Source organism: Salmo trutta, chromosome 12 (assembly GCF_901001165.1).
Source record: "Salmo trutta chromosome 12, fSalTru1.1, whole genome shotgun sequence".
In the NCBI taxonomy this organism is placed as follows: Eukaryota; Metazoa; Chordata; class Actinopteri; order Salmoniformes; family Salmonidae; genus Salmo; species Salmo trutta.
Window position 1 is genome coordinate 42485072 of NC_042968.1, and position 23987 is coordinate 42509058.

The following is a 23987-nucleotide window of genomic DNA, read 5'->3' on the forward strand; positions in this document are numbered from 1 at the left end:
ACAGAGACCCAGTAACATACCAGTAATAACATCACATACAGAGACCCAGTCACCAGTAATAACATCACATACAGAGACCCAGTCACCAGTAATAACATCACATACAGAGACCCAGTCACCAGTAATAACATCACATACAGAGACCCAGTTACATACCAGTAATAACATCACATACAGAGACCCAGTAACATACCAGTAATAACATCACATACAGAGACCCAGTTACATACCAGTAATAACATCACATACAGAGACCCAGTAACATACCAGTAATAACATCACATACAGAGACCCAGTAACATACCAGTAATAACATCACATACAGAGACCCAGTCACCAGTAACATACCAGTAATAACATCACATACAGAGACCCAGTAACATACCAGTAATAACATCACATACAGAGACCCAGTCACCAGTATCATACCAGTAATAACATCACATACAGAGACCAAGTAACATACCAGTAATAACATCACATACAGAGACCCAGTAACATACCAGTAATAACATCACATACAGAGACCCAGTCACCAGTAACATACCAGTAATAACATCACATACAGAGACCCAGCAACATACCAGTAATAACATCACATACAGAGACCCAGTAACATACCAGTAATAACATCACATACAGAGACCCAGTATCAAACCAGTAATAACATCACATACAGAGACCCAGTCACCAGTAATAACATCACATACAGAGACCCAGTAACATACCAGTAATAACATCACATACAGAGACCCAGTAACATACCAGTAATAACATCACATACAGAGACCCAGTCACCAGTAACATACCAGTAATAACATCACATACAGAGACCCAGTCACCAGTAACATACCAGTAATAACATCACATACAGAGACCCAGTATCAAACCAGTAATAACATCACATACAGAGACCCAGTAACATACCAGTAATAACATCACATACAGAGACCCAGTAACATACCAGTAATAACATCACATACAGAGACCCAGTCACCAGTAACATACCAGTAATAACATCACATACAGAGACCCAGTCACCAGTAACATACCAGTAATAACATCACATACAGAGACCCAGTAACATACCAGTAATAACATCACATACAGAGACCCAGTCACCAGTAATAACATTCATGCTGTTCATTATTTTTCCGTAGTGTAATTTTGTATTGTTTTAGTGATTCACCATAGTGAAGGCGTAGGCTCAGGTTTTATGGGTCTCTATGTTTTGGTTGCATATGTTTCTCAATTTCTTTCTTTGGTTTTTGCATTCTTCGTCAAACCATTTGTCATTGTTGTTCATTTTATTAGGTTGTCTGCTTACATTTTTTAAAATAGATTTGATAGGGAAGCTGAGAGGTCAAATATACTGTTTAGGTTTTCTACTGCCACGTTTACACCTTCGCTTTTACAGTGAAACATTTTGTCCAGGAAGTTGTCTAAAATAGATTTAATTTGTTGTTGTCAAATTATTTTTTGGTAGGTTTCTACACTATTATGCAGTTTCTTTGGCTTTGATGCCTTATGATTGAGAATTTCTCTCTCTCTCTCTCTCTCTCTGTCTCTTTCTCTCTGTAGAGTAGCAGTGAGAGTCTGAGCTCCAGAGCAGCTCTCCAATAGAGATATGACCTAGGGCCCCTCTGTACTGTCTCTGCTCAGCCCAGATAACCACAACACTGCTTCCTCTGGCTGCTTGGCCACTCGGTTATTAACACTAGCCACCACTCTATTTCATATTCATTTGGATTCAGAGATATAGCAGGGCCAGTGGCCACATAACATTAATCAAGAAATGTAATCCAATCTCTCACTCTTTTAATAATCCAAAACGTGTGGGTCCCTTGTCTGTATGTCTCTGTAATATCTAGAATAATGTAATAACTCTATAATGTAATATCTAGAACAATGTAAAAACTACAATAATGTAATATCTAGAATAATGTAATATCTAGAATAATGTAATATCTAGAATAATGTAATAACTAGAATAATGTAATATCTAGAATAATGTAATATCTAGAACAATGTAATATCTAGAATAATGTAATATCTAGAATAATGTAATATCTAGAATAATGTAATATCTAGAATAATGTAATAACTCTATAATGTAATAACTAGAATATTGTAACAACCTGAATAATTAATAACTACAATCATAATGTAAAAACTATAATAATGTAACATAATAATGTAACATAATAATGAAACATAATAATGTAATAACTATATTAATGTAACATATTAATGTAATAACTATATTAACGTAATAACTATATTAATGTAATAACTATATTAATGTAATAACTATATTAATGTAACATATTAATGTAATAACTATATTAATGTAACATATTAATGTAATAACTATAATAATAATTATGTAATAACTCTATAATGTAAAAACTATAATAATGTGATAACCTTAATGTAATAACTCTATAATGTAATAACTCTATAATGTAAAAACTAATAATGTAAAAACTAATAATGTAAAAACTATATCATGTAATAAATATAATGATGTAATACTATAATAATGTAATAACTATATCATGTAATACTATATATGTTTTATGTAATAACTATATAATATAATAATTACTATAATGTAATATAATAAGGTAATAACTATACAATGTATTAACTATAATAATGTAATAACTGTATAATACAAGTGGTCATTAAAATAGCTATAGTTGACTGCTATTACATGTTTCATCATTGTGATGGTATTACTGTATTGTGCATAGGGTCAAACATGCATGAACTGGAACTAGTACTGTGTCAAATTTAGGCCCAAAGGCATTTGTAGAATAATTAACTATGATGACATTGCAAAAATCATTTATATAACCACTGGAATTGATCATTCAATATTGAAATTCTTGCAAACAAGAGTCGGCATGGGTTCGAATCCGACCCAGTGCCCTGCGACTCCCCCTCCCCTATCTTGGACTTCCAATACTTTACTATCTCTTCAATACATCTGCTAAAAAATTACGAAAGGACTGGGACTTCCCCACTCCTTAAAAAAAGAAACATTGAAAAAAAATGTTACATTATAGACAAAAATAATTTCTATAACCATTGGAATTGATCATTCCATATTGAAATGATTGCATGTTCCTTTGTTTTCATGCTTGCAGTCAGTCAGTCAGTAGCTACGCCTAAGACTGACTGTAGGAGCTGAACACACAAGACAGACAGACACGCACACACATCACTGGTCTGGGGCTGAGGATCGGGTTGGGAGTGAACCGCTCATCTGGATCCATTGCAGTGGAAGTTGCAGCCAGAAACGAAAAGGTGGGAAGAAAGTAAACAGGCTCCTGACTGTCAGCCTTTTTTTTTGTGACTAACGACACCTTATCAAAACCCACAAATAAACTTACGGATACAACCTATACGTTCTGCAATTGCAGAAACCTTTGTTATTGCAATGAAGTGTATTTACGTGGAACAGTGAAGAGGCCCCTTTGACAGTTGATGGTAAGCTCGCTACAGTACATCTCTCGAATCTCTTCTCTGCTAACGGCTAGCCAGCTATGCTAGCTAGCGAGGCCTTTCTATGTGTAAGCTTGCATGCAATGTCAATACTTTTCCTACAATTCATTTTACTATTGCAAAAACAGTGCCAGTCTTGCTATCTGTATCTGTGATGGCCAATTAGCTAGCTGTAGCCTGTGTTTGCTATTTTCCTACATCTGTATGAGATGCTAGCAGCAACCTACCTATCTAGCCACCAAGCTAGCTAACAGCAAAGTGGACTCTAACTCTATTGGTTAGCATCGATAGCCTGCTAGCATTAGCTTTATGTTGTGCTTCAGCACCAGCGCCAGTTTAAAACAGAACAGTAGTTAGCTAACTGTTAGTATCCCCGTATGTAACAAAGCTGTAATAAATGTAGCCAGCATGCTAGTGAGTGAATTATTTTGATTATGGCCAATGTAGCTAACGTCACAGGCCTAGTAGACTAGTTGAATTTTAGCTAGTTCCATGCGATGCTAGCTACAGCAGCTAGTCTGTTAGCTTACCTTACTATCCAGCTGTGTCATGTCAGTCTAACATATTCTATGTCTGGTGGATGTATTAGTCAAGCTAGTTTTACGAATAACAAATAGCATGTATGTTGTTTTTGTGCATAGTCTGTTAAAGCTAGGTAGGTTAGAGACGTGGAATGTGTTAGTTAGCCCGCTAACGTTAGCTACTAGCTAGCTAGTTTGTGCAATTAGTTAAGCTAGCTAGCTAAATGGCTAGCTAACTGGTCAGCTGATTTGCCTAGCTTACTGTTTATCTATCATAGGCAAGTATTTATTACCTAGCTAGTTAGCTGAAGTAGCTAGCTGGGTTTACAGTATATCAACACTGTATTGCCTACTATGACAATTTACAGTATTCCACCTTACTAGCCTTACTCACCTGAAGGCTGTCACTGGGCACATACTGATAACACAGTACGATTTATAATATGACAGACAGCTGTCAAAGCAATTCACTTTATGTCAATCTTGTATGTTCAGACATAGCACGCCTGCTAATGAGATTGTCAATAATGCAGGTGCCCTTCTTCTTGAGCTCAATATAGCATGGTGAAAGCTGTACATTTCAAAAATACATATATATATATATATAGCAATTTGAGTAATTTAGCAGATGAACTTATCCAGAGTGATTTACAGGAGCAATTAGGGTTAAGTGTCTTGCTCAAGGGCACATTGACAGATTGTTCACCTAGTCAGCTTATGGATTTGAACCAGCTACTTTTCAACGTTCTTAACCACTAGGCTACCTGCCGCCCGTAACACAAAAAGGATTGTGCAACAAGAGATAGAGAAATGATTCTATACAATGCACGTAGGAAATGCATTGTCACTGTGTAGTGCATGGCCACTTCCAGACCGTTAGGCAATAAGCATCACCGTAGCTGTGGACAGTGAAATCAATGTTTCCAGCTGTTGTTTCAAGATGTCATGGTTGTCGAATGCATGTTTAACCTATGGGACTACTAACATTTAGTTATTTATATTGCATAATGCATAGTGTACAATGACGAAAGGTAGCTAACAACTAGGCCTGCTGGTATGAGTGAAGGGGGGGGAGGGTAAGGGAATAGCCTAGACGTAATAGACAAGCCTGAAGGGAAGGCGAAAACCGTTTTTCTTCTGCACACAGTATCAGGTGACCTATTTCCCATCCAGATTAAACAGGTTCATAATCCATTAGTAAGTGATGTTGAAATATTACAGCCTCATTTTGTTGTCTAGGCCTTCCGCATGTTTCTCTCCACGTTGCTTCCCCACAGTAGTTCATGCAGGCTATGACTGCTGTGCTGATGTGTACTGGCTGATTGGACCGCTGGTGTAAATCGGCCTATCCTGTGAGAACTGAGAGTATCAGTGGCAGAAGCACATGTAGGTTGATGTTTACTACTATTATCCTGTGTAATTGGAATGATCTGAAATGTTTACACCTAGGTCCTTGGGGAATATGCCATGTCAGGGTTACTTGCAGCAAAATTAGGGCATTATGTTGGTTCCATGGATTAGGCCGACAGCATGTTGGAAAATCTTCCCCCGAGGAGTATTACGGATTGCCATTTGTAGTAATTGGAGCGCAGTGTTAGGCTAGCTAACTGTTTTACTAGTCATACATCATATCTATGGGTCTAGTCGGAGTTCCGAGGACACGTCGGCGTTCCGAGGACGCGTCGGAGTTCCGAGGACGCGTCGGAGTTCCGAGGACGCGTCGGCGTTCCGAGGACGCGTCGGAGTTCCGAGGACGCGTCGGCGTTCCGAGGACGCGTCGGAGTTCCGAGGACGCGTCGGCGTTCCGAGGACGCGTCGGAGTTCCGAGGACGCGTCGGAGTTCCGAGGACGCGTCGGCGTTCCGAGGATGCGTCGGCGTTCCGAGGACATCCGAGGACGCGTCGGAGTTCCGAGGACTTCCGAGGACGCGTCGGAGTTCCGAGGACGCGTCGGAGTTCCGAGGACATCCGAGGACGCGTCGGAGTTCCGAGGACGCGTCGGAGTTCCGAGGACGCGTCGGAGTTCCGAGGACATCCGAGGACACGTCGGAGTTCCGAGGACGCGTCGGAGTTCTGAGGACATCCGAGGACACGTCGGAGTTCCGAGGACGCGTCGGAGTTCCGAGGACATCCGAGGACGCGTCGGAGTTCCGAGGACGCGTCAGCGTTCCGAGGACGCGTCGGAGTTCCGAGGACGCGTCGGAGTTCCGAGGACGCGTCGGAGTTCCGAGGACTTCCGAGGACGCGTCGGAGTTCCGAGGACTTCCGAGGACGCGTCGGAGTTCCGAGGACGCGTCGGAGTTCCGAGGACATCCGAGGACACGTCGGAGTTCCGAGGACGCGTCGGAGTTCCGAGGACATCCGAGGACACGTCGGAGTTCCGAGGACATCCGAGGACACGTCGGCGTTCCGAGGACGCGTCGGAGTTCCGAGGACACGTTGGAGTTCCGAGGACGCGTCGGAGTTCCGAGGACTTCCGAGGACGCGTCGGAGTTCCGAGGACGCGTCGGAGTTCCGAGGACATCCGAGGACGCGTCGGAGTTCCGAGGACATCCGAGGACACGTCGGAGTTCCGAGGACGCGTCGGAGTTCCGAGGACATCCGAGGACACGTCGGAGTTCCGAGAACGCGTCGGAGTTCCGAGGACATCCGAGGACACGTCGGCGTTCCGAGGACGCGTCGGAGTTCCGAGGACACGTTGGAGTTCCGAGGACGCGTCGGAGTTCCGAGGACATCCGAGGACACGTCGGCGTTCCGAGGACGCGTCGGAGTTCCGAGGACGCGTCGGAGTTCCGAGGACACGTCGGAGTTCCGAGGACACGTCGGAGTTCCGAGGACACGTTACATGTTAGGTCTATGGTCTCGTTTCAGAAACTGAATGTGGTCAGTGGGATCAACAGTTTGTAGTGATCACATTGTCCTGCACAGATGTGATCACTGTAAGATGAGGGCACTGTAGGATAGTTGTTTAGTTGACACACTAGTTTCAGTGGCTTGTTTCATTTCCTGGTGTGTATAGTAATGTTCCACTCAGGACAACCAAACATTGTTGTCTCACCCTCGATGGTAGTCTTCCATCCTGTCCTTACTGGATTATTGGCACCAGACTACATGCTTGTTATTTTCTGTTGTGGTCCTTCTTCTCACAGACACCATATCAAATAGTCTCAATGATTGTTTCCCACCCGTCTCAATGGTTAATATCTCTCCCTCTAATATCTTCTATCTGTCAGCTGTAACAAAGCCCCATCTCCTGTCCAGACGGTCTAATATCTTCTATCTGTCAGCTGTAACAAAGCCCCGTCTCCTGTCCTGACGGTCTAATATCATCTATCTGTCAGCTGTAACAAAGCCCCATCTCCTGTCCTGACGGTCTAATATCTTCTATCTGTCAGCTGTAACAAAGCCCCATCTCCTGTCCTGACGGTCTAATATCTTCTATCTGTCAGCTGTAACAAAGCCCCATCTCCTGTCCTGACGGTCTAATATCTTCTATCTGTCAGCTGTAACAAAGCCCCATCTCCTGTCCTGACAGCCTATATCTCTCCTCTGTCTGTCTGTCTGGTTGATGTCTATACGTCGTGTTTCGGAGGACGCATGACCCTCGACCTTTGCCTCTCCGGAGTCCGTACGGGAGTTGGACTACCAATTGGATATCATGAAAAAGGGGTTGAAAAGTTTACAAAAAAATAATTGAAATATCTCATTTGCATAAGTATTCAGACTCTTTACTCAGTACTTTGTTGAAGCACATTTGGCAGCGATTACAGCCTTGAGGCTTCTTGGGTATGACGCTACAAGCTTGGCACACCTGTATTTGGGGAGTTTCTCCCATTCTTCTCTGCAGATCCTGTCAAGCTCTGTCAGGTTGGATGGGGAGCATCGCTGCACAGCTATTTTCAGGTCAGAGATGTTCGATTGGGTTCAAGTCCGGGCTCTGGCTGGGTCAGTCAAGGGCATTCAGAGACTTGTCCTGAAGCCACTCCTGTATTGTCTTGGATGTTTGCTTAGGGTTGTTGTCCTGTTAGAAGGTGAACCTTTGGCCCTGTCTGAGGTCCTGAGCGCTCTGGAGCAGGTTTTTATCAAGGATCTCTCCGTAAAATATTTCACCTTTTATTTAACTAGGCAAGTCAGTTAAGAACAAATTCTTATTTCCAATGACGGCCTACCAAAAGGCCTCCTGCTGGCACGGGGGCTGGGATTAAAAATACATTAAATAAAAATATAGGACAAAACACACATCACGACAAGAGAGACAACACAACACTACATAAAGAGAGACCTAAGACAACAACATAGCATGGCAGCAACACATGACAACACAGCATGTTAGCAACACAACATGACAACAACATGGCAGCGACACAACATGGCAGCAGCACAGCATGTTAGCTGCACAAAACAGGGTACAAACATTGTTGGGCACAGACAACAGCACAAAGGGCAAGAAGGTAGAGACAACAATACATCACGCAAAGCAGCCACAACTGTCAGTAAGATTGTCCATCCTGACTATTCTCCCAGTCCCTGCCGCTGAAAAACATCCCCACAGCATGATGCTGCCACCACCATGCTTTACCGTAGTGATCGTGCCAGGTTTCCTCCAGACGTGACGCTTGGCATTCAGCCCAAAGCGTTCAATCTTGGAACTCTGGAGCTCTGTCAGTGACCATCAGGTCCTTGGTCAACCCCCTGTCCAAGGCCCTTCTCCCCCGATTGCTCAGTTTGGCCGGGCGCCCAGCTCAAGGAAGAGTCTTGGTGGTTCCAAACGTATTCTATTTAAAAATGATGGAGGCCACTGTGTTCTTGGGGACCTTCAGTGCTGCAGCCATGTTTTGGTACCCTTCCCCAGATCTGTGCCTCGAAACAATCCTGTCTCGGAGCTCTACGGACAATTCCTTCAACCTCATGGATTGGTTTTTGCTCTGACATGCACTGTCAACTGTGGGACCTTATATAGACAGGTGGGTGCCTTTCCAAATCTTGTCCAATCATTTGAATTTACCACAGATGGATTCCAATCAAGTTGTAGAAACATCTTAAGGATGATCAATGGAAACAGGATGCACCTGACCTCAATTTAGAGTCTCATAGCAAAGGGTCTGAATACTTTTTTGTCATTATGGGGTTTTGTGTGTAGATTGAGGACATTTTTATTTTATTTAATACATTTTAAAATAAGGTTGTAATATAACAAAATGTGGAAAAAGTCAAGGGGTCTGAATACTTTCCTAATGCACTGTCTGTCTGTCTGTCTGTCTGTCTGTCTGTCTGTCTGTCTGTCTGTCTGTCTGTCTGTCTGTCTGATGTTAATATATCTCTCCTCTGTCTGTCTGGTTGATGTTAATATATCTCTCCTCTGTCTGTCTGGTTGATGTTAATATATCTCTCCTCTGTCTGTCTGGTTGATGTTAATATATCTCTCCTCTGTCTGTCTGGTTGATGTTAATATATCTCTCCTCTGTCTGTCTGGCTGATGTTAATATATCTCTCCTCTGTCTGTCTGGTTACGTCATATCATATTGTTGTTTCTATGATTGTTTTCCTTTCTTAATGGTTAGACCTCGTTAATATCTGTCACCCTGTTCTCCCAGGACTAATGGTTAGGCCTCGTTAATATCTGTCACCCTGTCCTCCCAGGACTAATGGTTAGACCTCGTTAATATCTGTCACCCTGTCCTCCCAGGACTAATGGTTAGACCTCGTTAATATCTGTCACCCTGTCCTCCCAGGACTAATGGTTAGACCTCGTTAATATCTGTCACCCTGTCCTCCCAGGACTAATGGTTAGGCCTCGTTAATATCTGTCACCCTGTCCTCCCAGGACTAATGGTTAGACCTCGTTAATATCTGTCACCCTGTCCTCCCAGGACTAATGGTTAGACCTCGTTAATATCTGTCACCCTGTCCTCCCAGGACTAATGGTTAGACCTCGTTAATATCTGTCACCCTGTCCTCCCAGGACTAATGGTTAGGCCTCGTTAATATCTGTTACCCTGTCCTCTCTGGTTAGACCTCGTTAATATCTGTCACCCTGTCCTCCCAGGACTAATGGTTAGGCCTCGTTAATATCTGTCACCCTGTCCTCCCAGGACTAATGGTTAGACCTCGTTAATATCTGTCACCCTGTCCTCCCAGGACTAATGGTTAGGCCTCGTTAATATCTGTCACCCTGTCCTCCCAGGACTAATGGTTAGGCCTCGTTAATATCTGTTACCCTGTCCTCTCTGGTTAGACCTCGTTAATATCTGTCACCCTGTCCTCCCAGGACTAATGGTTAGGCCTCGTTAATATCTGTCACCCTGTCCTCCCAGGACTAATGGTTAGACCTCGTTAATATCTGTCACCCTGTCCTCCCAGGACTAATGGTTAGACCTCGTTAATATCTGTCACCCTGTCCTCCCAGGACTAATGGTTAGACCTCGTTAATATCTGTCACCCTGTCCTCCCAGGACTAATGGTTAGGCCTCGTTAATATCTGTCACCCTGTCCTCCCAGGATTAATGGTTAGACCTCGTTAATATCTGTCACCCTGTCCTCCCAGGACTAATGGTTAGACCTCGTTAATATCTGTCACCCTGTCCTCCCAGGACTAATGGTTAGACCTCGTTAATATCTGTCACCCTGTCCTCCCAGGACTAATGGTTAGGCCTCGTTAATATCTGTTACCCTGTCCTCTCTGGTTAGACCTCGTTAATATCTGTCACCCTGTCCTCCCAGGACTAATGGTTAGGCCTCGTTAATATCTGTCACCCTGTCCTCCCAGGACTAATGGTTAGAACTCGTTAATATCTGTCACCCTGTCCTCCCAGGACTAATGGTTAGGCCTCGTTAATATCTGTCACCCTGTCCTCCCAGGACTAATGGTTAGGCCTCGTTAATATCTGTTACCCTGTCCTCTCTGGTTAGACCTCGTTAATATCTGTCACCCTGTCCTCTCAGGACTAATGGTTAGACCTCGTTAATATCTGTCACCCTGTCGTCCCAGGACTAATGGTTAGACCTCGTTAATATCTGTCACCCTGTCGTCCCAGGACTAATGGTTAGACCTCGTTAATATCTGTCACCCTGTCCTCCCAGGACTAATGGTTAGACCTCGTTAATATCTGTCACCCTGTCCTCTCAGGACTAATGGTTAGGCCTCGTTAATATCTGTCGCCCTGTCCTCCAGGACTAATGGTTAGGCCTCGTTAATATCTGTCACCCTGTCCTCCCTGGTTAGGCCTCGTTAATATCTGTCACCCTGTCCTCCCAGGACTAATGGTTAGGCCTCGTTAATATCTGTCACCCTGTCCTCCAGGACTAATGGTTAGGCCTCGTTAATATCTGTCACCCTGTCCTCCAGGACTAATGGTTAGACCTCGTTAATATCTGTCACCCTGTCCTCCAGGACTAATGGTTAGGCCTCGTTAATATCTGTCACCATGTCCTCCAGGACTAATGGTTAGACCTCGTTAATATCTGTCACCCTGTCCTCCAGGACTAATGGTTAGACCTCGTTAATATCTGTCACCCTGTCCTCCAGGACTAATGGTTAGGCCTCGTTAATATCTGTCACCCTGTCCTCCAGGACTAATGGTTAGACCTCGTTAATATCTGTCACCCTGTCCTCCCTGGTTAGGCCTCGTTAATATCTGTCACCCTGTCCTCCCTGGTTAGGCCTCGTAAATATCTGTCACCCTGTCCTCCAGGACTAATGGTTAGGCCTCGTTAATATCTGTCACCCTGTCCTCCCAGGACTAATGGTTAGAACTCGTTAATATCTGTCACCCTGTCCTCCCAGGACTAATGGTTAGGCCTCGTTAATATCTGTCACCCTGTCCTCCCAGGACTAATGGTTAGACCTCGTTAATATCTGTCACCCTGTCCTCCCAGGACTAATGGTTAGGCCTCGTTAATATCTGTCACCCTGTCCTCCCAGGACTAATGGTTAGACCTCGTTAATATCTGTCACCCTGTCCTCTCAGGACTAATGGTTAGACCTCGTTAATATCTGTCACCCTGTCGTCCCAGGACTAATGGTTAGACCTCGTTAATATCTGTCACCCTGTCGTCCCAGGACTAATGGTTAGACCTCGTTAATATCTGTCACCCTGTCCTCCCAGGACTAATGGTTAGACCTCGTTAATATCTGTCACCCTGTCCTCTCAGGACTAATGGTTAGGCCTCGTTAATATCTGTCGCCCTGTCCTCCAGGACTAATGGTTAGGCCTCGTTAATATCTGTCACCCTGTCCTCCCTGGTTAGGCCTCGTTAATATCTGTCACCCTGTCCTCCCAGGACTAATGGTTAGGCCTCGTTAATATCTGTCACCCTGTCCTCCAGGACTAATGGTTAGGCCTCGTTAATATCTGTCACCCTGTCCTCCAGGACTAATGGTTAGACCTCGTTAATATCTGTCACCCTGTCCTCCAGGACTAATGGTTAGGCCTCGTTAATATCTGTCACCATGTCCTCCAGGACTAATGGTTAGACCTCGTTAATATCTGTCACCCTGTCCTCCAGGACTAATGGTTAGACCTCGTTAATATCTGTCACCCTGTCCTCCAGGACTAATGGTTAGGCCTCGTTAATATCTGTCACCCTGTCCTCCAGGACTAATGGTTAGACCTCGTTAATATCTGTCACCCTGTCCTCCCTGGTTAGGCCTCGTTAATATCTGTCACCCTGTCCTCCCTGGTTAGGCCTCGTAAATATCTGTCACCCTGTCCTCCAGGACTAATGGTTAGGCCTCGTTAATATCTGTCACCCTGTCCTCCCAGGACTAATGGTTAGACCTCGTTAATATCTGTCACCCTGTCCTCCAGGACTAATGGTTAGACCTCGTTAATATCTGTCACCCTGTCCTCCAGGACTAATGGTTAGACCTCGTTAATATCTGTCACCCTGTCCTCCCAGGACTAATGGTTAGACCTCGTTAATATCTGTCACCCTGTCCTCCAGGACTAATGGTTAGACCTCGTTAATATCTGTCACCCTGTCCTCCAGGACTAATGGTTAGACCTCGTTAATATCTGTCACCCTGTCCTCCCTGGTTAGGCCTCGTTAATATCTTTCACCCTGTCCTCTCTGGTTAGACCTTGTTAATATCTGTCACCCTGTCCTCCAGGACTAATGGCAGCAGAGTGACATGCCATGATGGCCCTGATGGTTCCTCCAGTGAAGCTGAAATGGCTGGAGCACCTGAACGGCTCGTGGATCACGGACGACAGCGAGTCCATCTCCACGCGGGAGGGCGTGTCCGTGCTCTACTCCAAGCTGCTCACCAACAAGGAAGTGGTCCTCCTACCCCAGCAGGTGAGAGCAGAATGTGATGAGTTAATGTGTGTGTCCCGAATGGAACTCTGTTCTCTGTGTTGGCCACGTTGCGACTGTGTCCCAAATGGAACTCTGTTCTCTGTGTTGGCCACGTTGCGACTGTGTCCCAAATGGAACTCTGTTCTCTGTGTTGGCCACGTTGCGACTGTGTCCCAAATGGAACACTGTTCTCTGTGTTGGCCACGTTGCGACTGTGTCCCAAATGGAACTCTGTTCTCTGTGTTGGCCACGTTGCGAATGTGTCCCAAATGGAACTCTGTTCTCTGTGTTGGCCACGTTGCGGCTGTGTCCCAAATGGAACTCTGTTCTCTGTGTTGGCCACGTTGCGACCACAGCCAATACTTTATTGTCTGCATTGCGCAGAAATGATTTTTTTTTGCGTCACAAGCTCTATGTCATCACCAAGCCTGAGTGCCAGTTGGTTTATACTATCATACCAACTCCTTGTCAGTCTCTGTCATGCCCAACATCTGTTGGTTCTGAGCACAAACAGATCTGGGATCAGAATAAAAGTTGAATGAGTCCCACAGTGAAACATCACATAGCTAACATGGTACAACACATCACAGCTCTACCAACTGTAGCTCAATTGGTAGAGCATGGCGCTTGCAACGCCAGGCTTGTGGGTTCGAATCCCACGGGGGACCAGTATTTAAAAAAAAATGTATGCACTCTACTGTAAGTCTCTCTGGATAAGAGATGACTAAAATGTAAATGACTAAAATGTAAATGTAAAAAAAAATCACAACACCACACATAACATAGGTCTAATATCAGTGCTGTGCCTTCAGGTGCTGTGTCTGAAGGGACCCCAGCTGCCAGACTTTGAGCGTGAGTCCCTGTCCAGCGATGAACAGGAACACTACCTAGATGCCCTCCTCAGCAGCCAGATGGCGTTGGCCAAGATGGTGTGTTCCGACTCTCCCTTCGCCTCAGCTCTCCGCAAACGCCTTCTGGTCCTCCAGAGGATCTTCTACGCTCTGTCCAACAAGTACCACGACAAGGGCAAGGTCAAGCAGCAGCAGCACTCGCCCGAGAACAACTCCGGATCGTCCGACCTGCACTCTGTCAGCGAGCGGCCGCGGTCCAGCACCGATGCTCTGATCGAGATGGGGGTCCGTACGGGCCTCAGTCTGCTGTTCGCTTTGCTCCGTCAGAGCTGGATGATGCCGCCGCCCGGCCCCGGAGGACTCAACCTCTGCAACGATGTCATCCACACGGCCATGGACGTGGTCTCCTCCCTGCCGCCCCTCTCCCTGGCCAACGAGAGTAAGATCCCTCCTATGGGTCTGGACTGCCTGACCCAGGTCACCACCTTCCTCAAGGGAGTGACCATGCCAAACTCTGGGGCGGACGTCTTGGGTCGGAGGCTGGCGTCGGAGCTGTTGCTGGGCCTGGCTGCCCAGAGGGGGTCCCTGAGGTACCTGCTGGAGTGGGTGGAGATGGCCCTGGTGGCGTCCACCGTGGTCAGCACCATGGAGAAGGACAAGATGAAGGTGTGTCTGCTGAACCAGGAAGGGCTGATTGGATACGACTGCTTCATGAACATCCTCATGCAGATGAGACGTTCCCTGGTAAGCGTCCTATAAACAATCAATCAATTTATTTACAAAGCTCTTTTTACATCAGCTGATGCCACAAAGTGCTGTACAGAAACCCAGCCTAAAACCCCAGACAGCAAGCAGTGCAGATGTAGAAGCACGGTGGAAAAACTCCTTAGACACACTTTATTCTTCATGATTTATTGTTCATGATTTGTTGCATACTTACATTGTGTTCTGTAGGTCCATTGTGCTCTTTGTATTACCAGATGGCATATATTTCTCCTGCTTATTCTCCAGCGCTCCTTATTCATTGTTCATGATTGATTATGTTCCAAGTCATTCTGTATGGTCCCATTTAGTATATGCCGTGTAGTATGGCTGTGTATGTAGTATGTGTATGTAGTATGTGTATGTAGTATGTGTATGTAGTATGGCTGTGTATGTAGTATGTGTATGTAGTATGGCTGTGTATGTAGTATGTGTATGTAGTATGGCTGTGTATGTAGTATGGCTGTGTATGTAGTATGTGTATGTATATGTGTATGTAGTATGGCTGTGTATGTAGTATGGCTGTGTATGTAGTATGTGTATGTAGTATGTATATGTGTATGTAGTATGGCTGTGTATGTAGTATGTGTATGTAGTATGGCTGTGTATGTAGTATGTGTATGTGTATGTAGTATGGCTGTGTATGTAGTATGTGTATGTAGTATGTGTATGTGTATGTAGTATGGCTGTGTATGTAGTATGGCTGTGTATGTAGTATGTGTATGTAGTATGTATATGTGTATGTAGTATGGCTGTGTATGTAGTATGTGTATGTAGTATGGCTGTGTATGTAGTATGGCTGTGTATGTAGTATGTGTATGTAGTATGGCTGTGTATGTAGTATATGTATGTAGTATAGTATGTGTATGTAGTATGGCTGTGTATGTAGTATGTGTATGTAGTATGGCTGTGTATGTAGTATGTGTATGTAGTATGTGTATGTAGTATGGCTGTGTATGTAGTATGTGTATGTAGTATGGCTGTGTATGTAGTATGGCTGTGTATGTAGTATGTGTATGTAGTATGGCTGTGTATGTAGTATGTGTATGTAGTATGGCTGTGTATGTAGTATGTGTATGTAGTATGGCTGTGTATGTAGTATGTGTATGTAGTATGGCTGTGTATGTAGTATGTGTATGTAGTATGGCTGTGTATGTAGTATGTGTATGTAGTATGGCTGTGTATGTAGTATGTGTATGTAGTATGGCTGTGTATGTAGTATGTGTATGTAGTATGTAGTATGTAGTATGTGTATGTAGTATGGCTGTGTATGTAGTATGTGTATGTGTATGTAGTATGGCTGTGTATGTAGTATGTAGTATGTGTATGTGTATGTAGTATGGCTGTGTATGTAGTATGGCTGTGTATGTAGTATGTGTATGTGTATGTAGTATGGCTGTGTATGTAGTATGTATATGTGTATGTAGTATGTAGTATGGCTGTGTATGTAGTATGTATATGTGTATGTAGTATGTATATGTGTATGTAGTATGTGTATGTAGTATGGCTGTGTATGTAGTATGTGTATGTAGTATGTGTATGTGTATGTAGTATGGCTGTGTATGTAGTATGTGTATGTAGTTGGCTGTGTATGTAGTATTTGTATTAGTATATGTATGTAGTTGGCTGTGTTGTAGTATGTTTGTGTAGCTGTATAGTATGTAGTATGTATGTAGTATGGCTGTGTATGTAGTATATGTATGTAGTATATGTATGTAGTATGGCTGTGTATGTAGTATGTGTATGTAGTATGGCTGTGTATGTAGTATATGTATGTAGTATGGCTGTGTATGTAGTATATGTATGTAGTATGGCTGTGTATGTAGTATGTGTATGTAGTATGGCTGTGTATGTATGTAGTATGGCTGTGTATGTAGTATATGTATGTAGTATGGCTGTGTATGTAGTATGTGTATGTAGTATAGCTGTGTATGCAGTATATGTATGTAGTATGGCTGTGTATGCAGTATATGCAGCTGTAACTAACCTGACTCTCACCCAGGGCTCGTCAGCAGACAGGAGTCAGTGGAGGGAACCAACACGGACATCAGACGGGCTGGGCTCTTTGTATGAAGCAGCTCTCTGTCTGTTCGAAGAGGTAAAATATCCATTCAAATACCATTTTACAGGTCAATTTACCTTCATTTTATACTGCTTATGAATGCAATATGTATGGGTTCTGAAGTCATCGTTTACATGTAAGTAGGTAGGTAGGTAGCCTTCTCAAGTAAAGCACTATTTCCTCCCAGGTGTGCAGGATGGCTTCAGACTACTCCCGTACCTGTGCCAGTCCAGACAGCCTCCAGACCGGCGAGGCTCCCATGGTGTCAGAGACGTGTGAGGTGTACGTCTGGGGCAGCAACAGCTCCCACCAGCTGGTGGAGGGAACACAGGAGAAGATCCTTCAGCCCAAGATGGCACCCAGCTTCGCCGATGCACAGACGGTAAGAGACCACAGGTCTCCAAAGGTGTGTGTGTGTGTGTGTCATTTCCTGTTTTGTCTTTTTTTAAAGCCAGTGGTTCTCAAAGCTCTTCTCGGTGGACCTCCAGACGTTTCGCAATTTTGTTTTGGCCCTGAATTAGCTCACCTGATTCATCTAATCAAGGACTTGATGATTCGTTGAATCAGTTGGAATAGCTCTGAATTAGTTAAAATACATGGAAGGACTCGGAGGACCCAGAGGTTTGACAACCACTGGTTTATAAGGAAAGCTGATTCCCCTCAGTATTAAGTCTCTTGAGAAGTTAGCTAGTGTAGCTTAGTTCTGAGAGGAGACAGAACTCATTGGAGCATGAAGAGTGGCTTTCATGGATTAAAAAGTAGAGGTGCTTCCCATCTTCTGTTTCCAAATCATGGTCGGTTATTGACATATTAAATTAAGCTTTGGCGGTATTCGGATTGTCATACCTTCAAGCCGACCTTGTGCCATACCGGGATATTCGGTAATACCGGCAATGAACACAATGGGCACAATTTTCAAACACCACTGAGCTTCTGTAATCCAAAGGTTAGCAATGCTAACAAGTACATTTAAAATCCCATAGATAATGTTAACCAAATGCTAACGAGCGCATTGCAAACATTTTATACAGTATCTGACATAGACAATTTTCAGGACAGACATCCTCGCTCATAAACTTACGCAAAAATGCTACTCACAGTTTGCTGCACGCACAAAACAAATATTAGACAGAAAGGGAAAGGGGGGGATACCTAGTCAGTTGTACAACGGAATCCATTCAACTGAAATGTGTCTTCTGTATTTAACCCAACCCCTCTGAATCAGAGAGGTGTGGGGGGCTGCCTTAATCGCCATCCACGTCATCTCTTGATCCTCTTGATTCTCTGCTGTTACCAAGAGAAGCTTGATTGTAGAAGAAGCTAACCACTTAGTTAGATAGCTAACTAGCTACTAGATTAGCAAACCAAATGCACAACTGCAGAGCATTTAGCACATTTAACTTAATAATTATAAGAAATCTAGATGGCAAACATTTAGTTGTGAATTCCATACTGCAACTAGATAGCCTGGCGAGTGCTGCACAACAAACAGGACTAATGTTACTGTCTCTAATACAACAGAAAAATACTTCAATACATGTCATTTTGTCCTTTGAAACATTGAATGTAAATACTGTAGAGTTCTATCCATTCCTATGGAGGACTGCTCCTACTGGGGAGAGCCAATATGGCCGACCGGTGGCTACAAAGCCTCTCAATGGCCAGTACATAGCATCAGCAATCCAGGGTTAATATACATGATTGCCCACAAGGCTCCGGTCTCTGGTCGTTGTGTGTTTGTAACCAAACACCACTTGACTGGGGACTACCGATAAGCTTTCTAATGGAAAATGATGTGACAGGTGAAATTAAGAACACAGTCTTCTTTATGTCCTAATTTATTACACCTGTTGACTTCAGGTATTTAACTTCAAAAGTAGCTTCTACATTTTTGTATGTATTTAAAAAAAAAATTTTTGAAGACATCATTTCTACGTTATTGACAGTATTGGAAAAACCATCCTGTGGGCTATTTCCAAATACCCCGGTATACGGTACACCGTCCAAGTGTAACCGGTGTGAAATGGCTAGCTAGTTATACTGTACTATCGGTATACCGTCCAAGTGTAACCGGTGTGAAATGGCTAGCTAGTTATACTGTACTATCGGTATACCGTCCAAGTGTAACCGGTGTCAAATGGCTAGCTAGTTATACTGTACTATCGGTATACCGTCTAAGCCTATATTGAATGTCTTAAACCAGTGTTCCTTAATGCTGGTCCTGGGACCCAAAGGGGTGAACATTTACATGTTCTGCTCTAAGACTACACACCCAATTCCACTAATCAAAGGGGTGATGCTGGGTTGATTAGTGAAATCAGGTGTTTAGTGTTTTAATAAACTATGAAGTGCATCTTTTGGGTCCCCAGGACCAGGATTAAGAAACAATTGAAGAACCCTTGTCCATCAGAATGACCTTTAACCCCTAGAACCCAGCACCCAATCCAAGGAGACTTTAGTTAAAACATTCCTGGGGTAAAAAGTGACACTCCAATCAGTTATTGTTGTCCCATGGTTCCATGGTTAAGGAAAACTGTGATTCCCTGAACACTCCAATCAAAAGTTAGGCTGCGTTAATAATCAATGACTTAGGTGATTACCATAAACCAGTTATTGTTATCCCAGGGTTAAGGAAAACTGATTCCCATAAACCAGTTATTGTTATCCCAGGGTTAAGGAAAACTGATTCCCATAAACCAGTTATTGTTATCCCAGGGTTAAGGAAAACTGATTCCCATAAACCAGTTATTGTTATGCCAGGGTTAAGGAAAACTGTGATCCCCAGAAACTGTTTGAGCACCTGGTCATAAAAGTGATGTTTAAAAGAGACAAGTGTCCCTGACTGGAACAGAAATCTTCACAGATTATTAGGAAATGCCCATTGACAAGTGTGAATCCTAAACCCAGTGCTTGTCTGTCTGTGTCAGATTGAGGCAGGCCAATATTGCACCTTCGTCATCTCTTCAGACGGCTCTGTCAGAGCCTGTGGTAAAGGCAGCTACGGCAGATTGGGTCTGGGAGACTCCAACAATCAATCAACTCTCAAGAAGCTGACCTTTGAACCTCACCGTGCCATCAAAAAGGTGACCTCTTCGAAGGGTTCGGACGGACACACACTGGCCTTCACCACGGAGGGAGAGGTGTTCAGTTGGGGAGACGGGGACTACGGAAAGTTGGGGCATGGGAACAGCTCCACACAGAAGTACCCCAAACTCATCCAGGGACCTCTGCAGGGAAAGGTAGGACTAGACCACCACAGCCCACCACCGCCCCCAGACCACCACAGCCCCCAGACCACCACAGACCACCACAGCCCCCAGACCACCACAGCCCCCAGACCACCACAGCCCCCAGACCACCACAGCCCTCAGACCACCACAGCCCACAGACCACCACAGACCACCACAGCCCCCAGACCACCACAGCCCACAGACCACCACAGCCCCCAGACCACCACAGCCCCTAGACCACCACAGCCCCCAGACCACCACAGACCACCACAGCCCCAGAGCACCACAGCCCACCACAGACCCCAGACCACCACAGACCACCACAGCCCCCAGACCACCACAGCCCCCAGACCACCACAGACCACCACAGCCCCTAGACCACCACAGCCCCCAGACCACCACAGACCACCACAGCCCCCCGACCACCACAGACCACCACAGCCCCCAGACCACCACAGTAAGCAACTGTTGTTTGTGATGACTTGTTAGAGAGAACTCAGTGAAAACATAGTGTTGCTTTACCAATAGAGATGTGTTGAGGGTTATATAAGGGCTGTAATCCACGAGGGACTATGTGTGTTCTATAGGAAATCATGAACGACGTGTTAGTCCATGGAGTCACATTATCTTCCAGAGAACACATTAGAGCCCCTCGTTGATTACATCCCTTTTATAACCAAGGCTATAATTTAACACGTTTACAGGTAGAAATGTGTTTATCATACACTGAAGCAGTGGGGAAGTTTACAGTAGTTACCACGGTAACCAAACAAAACAGACTTGTTAGCTTAGCTAACCAAACCATCAGTCCTAGTTTTGTTATTATGAACATCTAATTCAACACGGCCAATAATTCCACTTTTGCTTTCAAAAGCAGCTGGAACATGTAAGAATGAACTATTAGTCATTTAATTATCCTTAGCGTTTATAATACTTGCTTTCCAAAAGCCCTTCCAAGCCAATCAGAAACGGGGTTTCAACAATGCCATGGTATAATAATGTGTGATTTCATTAAACAGGTGTGTTTTAGTGTGCTCCATTAGTCCTCATGTCTCCATCCTGAATCCTGAATTGTTGTTGGGCCAGGTGGTGGTGTGTGTATCTGCAGGCTACCGACACAGTGCAGCGGTCAGTGAGGATGGAGAGCTCTACACATGGGGTGAAGGAGACTTCGGGAGATTAGGTAAATATCACTATATCACTATAATATCACTTTAATAGTGCTAATAGCACTCTGAACATTATCAGCACTCTGAACATTATCAGCACTCTGAACATTATTAACTCTGAACATTATCAGCACTCTGAACATTATCAGCACTCTGAACATTATCACCACACTGAACATTATTAGCACTCTGAACATTATCAACACTCTGAACATTATCATCACTCTGAACATTATCATCACTCTGAACATTATCATCACTCTGAACATTATTAGCACTCTGAACATTATCATCACTCTGAACATTATTAGCACTCTGAACATTATTAGCACTCTGAACATTATTAGCACCCTGAACATTATCAACACTCTGAACATTATCATCACTCTGAACATTATTACCACTCTGAACATTATTACCACTCTGAACATTATCAGCACTCTGAACATTATCAACACTCTGAACATTATCATCACTCTGAACATTATTACCACTCTGAACATTATTACCACTCTGAACATTATCAGCACTCTGAACATGATTACCACTCTGAACATTATCAACACTCTGAACATTATTAACACTGAACATTATCAGCACTCTGAACATTATCAGCACTCTGAACATTATCAACACTCTGAACATTATCAACACTCTGAACATTATCATCACTCTGAACATTATCATCACTCTGAACAGTATCATCACTCTGAACATTATTAGCACTCTGAACATTATTAGCACTCTGAACATTATCAACACTCTGAACATTATCAACACTCTGAACATTATCATCACTCTGAACATTATTACCACTCTGAACATTATTACCACTCTGAACATTATTACCACTGAACATTATCAGCACTCTGAACATTATCAACACTCTGAACATTATTAACACTGAACATTATTAGCACTCTGAACATTATCAACACTCTGAACATTATTACCACTCTGAACATTATTACCACTCTGAACATTATTACCACTCTGAACATTATCAGCACTCTGAACATTATCAGCACTCTGAACATTATCAGCACTCTGAACATTATCAGCACTCTGAACATTATTAACACTGAACATTATTATCACTCTGAACATTATCAGCACTCTGAACAGTATCAGCACTCTGAACATTATCAGCACTCTGAACATTATCAGCACTCTGAACATTATCAGCACTCTGAACATTATCAGCACTCTGAACATTATTAGCACTCTGAACATTATTAGCACTCTCAACATTATTAGCACTCTCAACATTATTAGCACTCTGAACATTATTACCACTCTGAACATTATCAACACTCTGAACATTATTAACACTGAACATTATTAGCACTCTGAACATTATTAACACTGAACATTATTAGCACTCTGAACATTATCAACACTCTGAACATTATTACCACTCTGAACATTATTACCACTCTGAACATTATTACCACTCTGAACATTATCAGCACTCTGAACATTATCAGCACTCTGAACATTATCAGCACTCTGAACATTATTAACACTGAACATTATTATCACTCTGAACATTATTAGCACTCTGAACATTATCAGCACTCTGAACAGTATCAGCACTCTGAACATTATCAGCACTCTGAACATTATCAGCACTCTGAACATTATTAGCACTCTGAACATTATCAGCACTCTGAACATTATTAGCACTCTGAACATTATTAGCACTCTGAACATTATTAGCACTCTCAACATTATTAGCACTCTGAACATTATTACCACTCTGAACATTATCAACACTCTGAACATTATTAACACTGAACATTATTAGCACTCTGAACATTATTAACACTCTGAACATTATCAGCACTCTGAACATTATCAACACTCTGAACACTATCAGCACACTGAACATTATCAGCACACTGAACATTATCAGCACACCGAACATTATCAGCACTGAACCTTATCAGCACTCTGAACATTATTAACACTCTGAACATTATCAACACTCTGAACATTAACACTCTGGACATTATCATCACTCTGAACATTATTACCACTCTGAACATTATTGAACATTATTACCACTCTGAACATTATCATCACTCTGAACATTATCATCACTCTGAACATTATCATCACTCTGAACATTATTACCACTCTGAACATTATCAACACTCTGAACATTATTAACACTGAACATTATTAGCACTCTGAACATTATCAACACTCTGAATATTATTACCACTCTGAACATTATTATCACTTTGAACATTATCATCACTCTGAACATTATCATCACTCTGAACATTATCATCACTCTGAACATTATTACCACTCTGAACATTATCAACACTGAACATTATTAACACTGAACATTATTATCACTCTGAACATTATTAGCACTCTGAACATTATCAGCACTCTGAACATTATCAGCACTCTGAACATTATCAGCACTCTGACATTATTAGCACTCTGAACATTATTACCACTCTGAACATTATCAACACTCTGAACATTATCAACACTCTGAACATTATCAACACTCTGAACATTATTACAACTCTGAACATTATTAGCACTCTGAACATTATCAGCACTCTG

At 43.3% G+C, this 23987-nt stretch overlaps 1 protein-coding gene across 1 annotated transcript in view; it reads left to right on the forward strand.

The window, feature by feature from the left end:
• Window positions 1-2928: 2928 nt before the first annotated feature.
• Window positions 2929-23987, forward strand: part of LOC115203575 (probable E3 ubiquitin-protein ligase HERC1) — a gene marked incomplete at its 3' end in the record, with an annotated part of 53622 nt that continues 32563 nt past the window's right edge. Inside the window, exons 1-7 of the mRNA XM_029768358.1 lie at window positions 2929-3495; window positions 13140-13327; window positions 14140-14922; window positions 16943-17038; window positions 17190-17384; window positions 19930-20241; window positions 21319-21415. Coding sequence (XP_029624218.1) covers window positions 13166-13327; window positions 14140-14922; window positions 16943-17038; window positions 17190-17384; window positions 19930-20241; window positions 21319-21415 — 1645 coding nt within the window. The remainder of the gene's footprint in view (window positions 3496-13139; window positions 13328-14139; window positions 14923-16942; window positions 17039-17189; window positions 17385-19929; window positions 20242-21318; window positions 21416-23987) is intronic.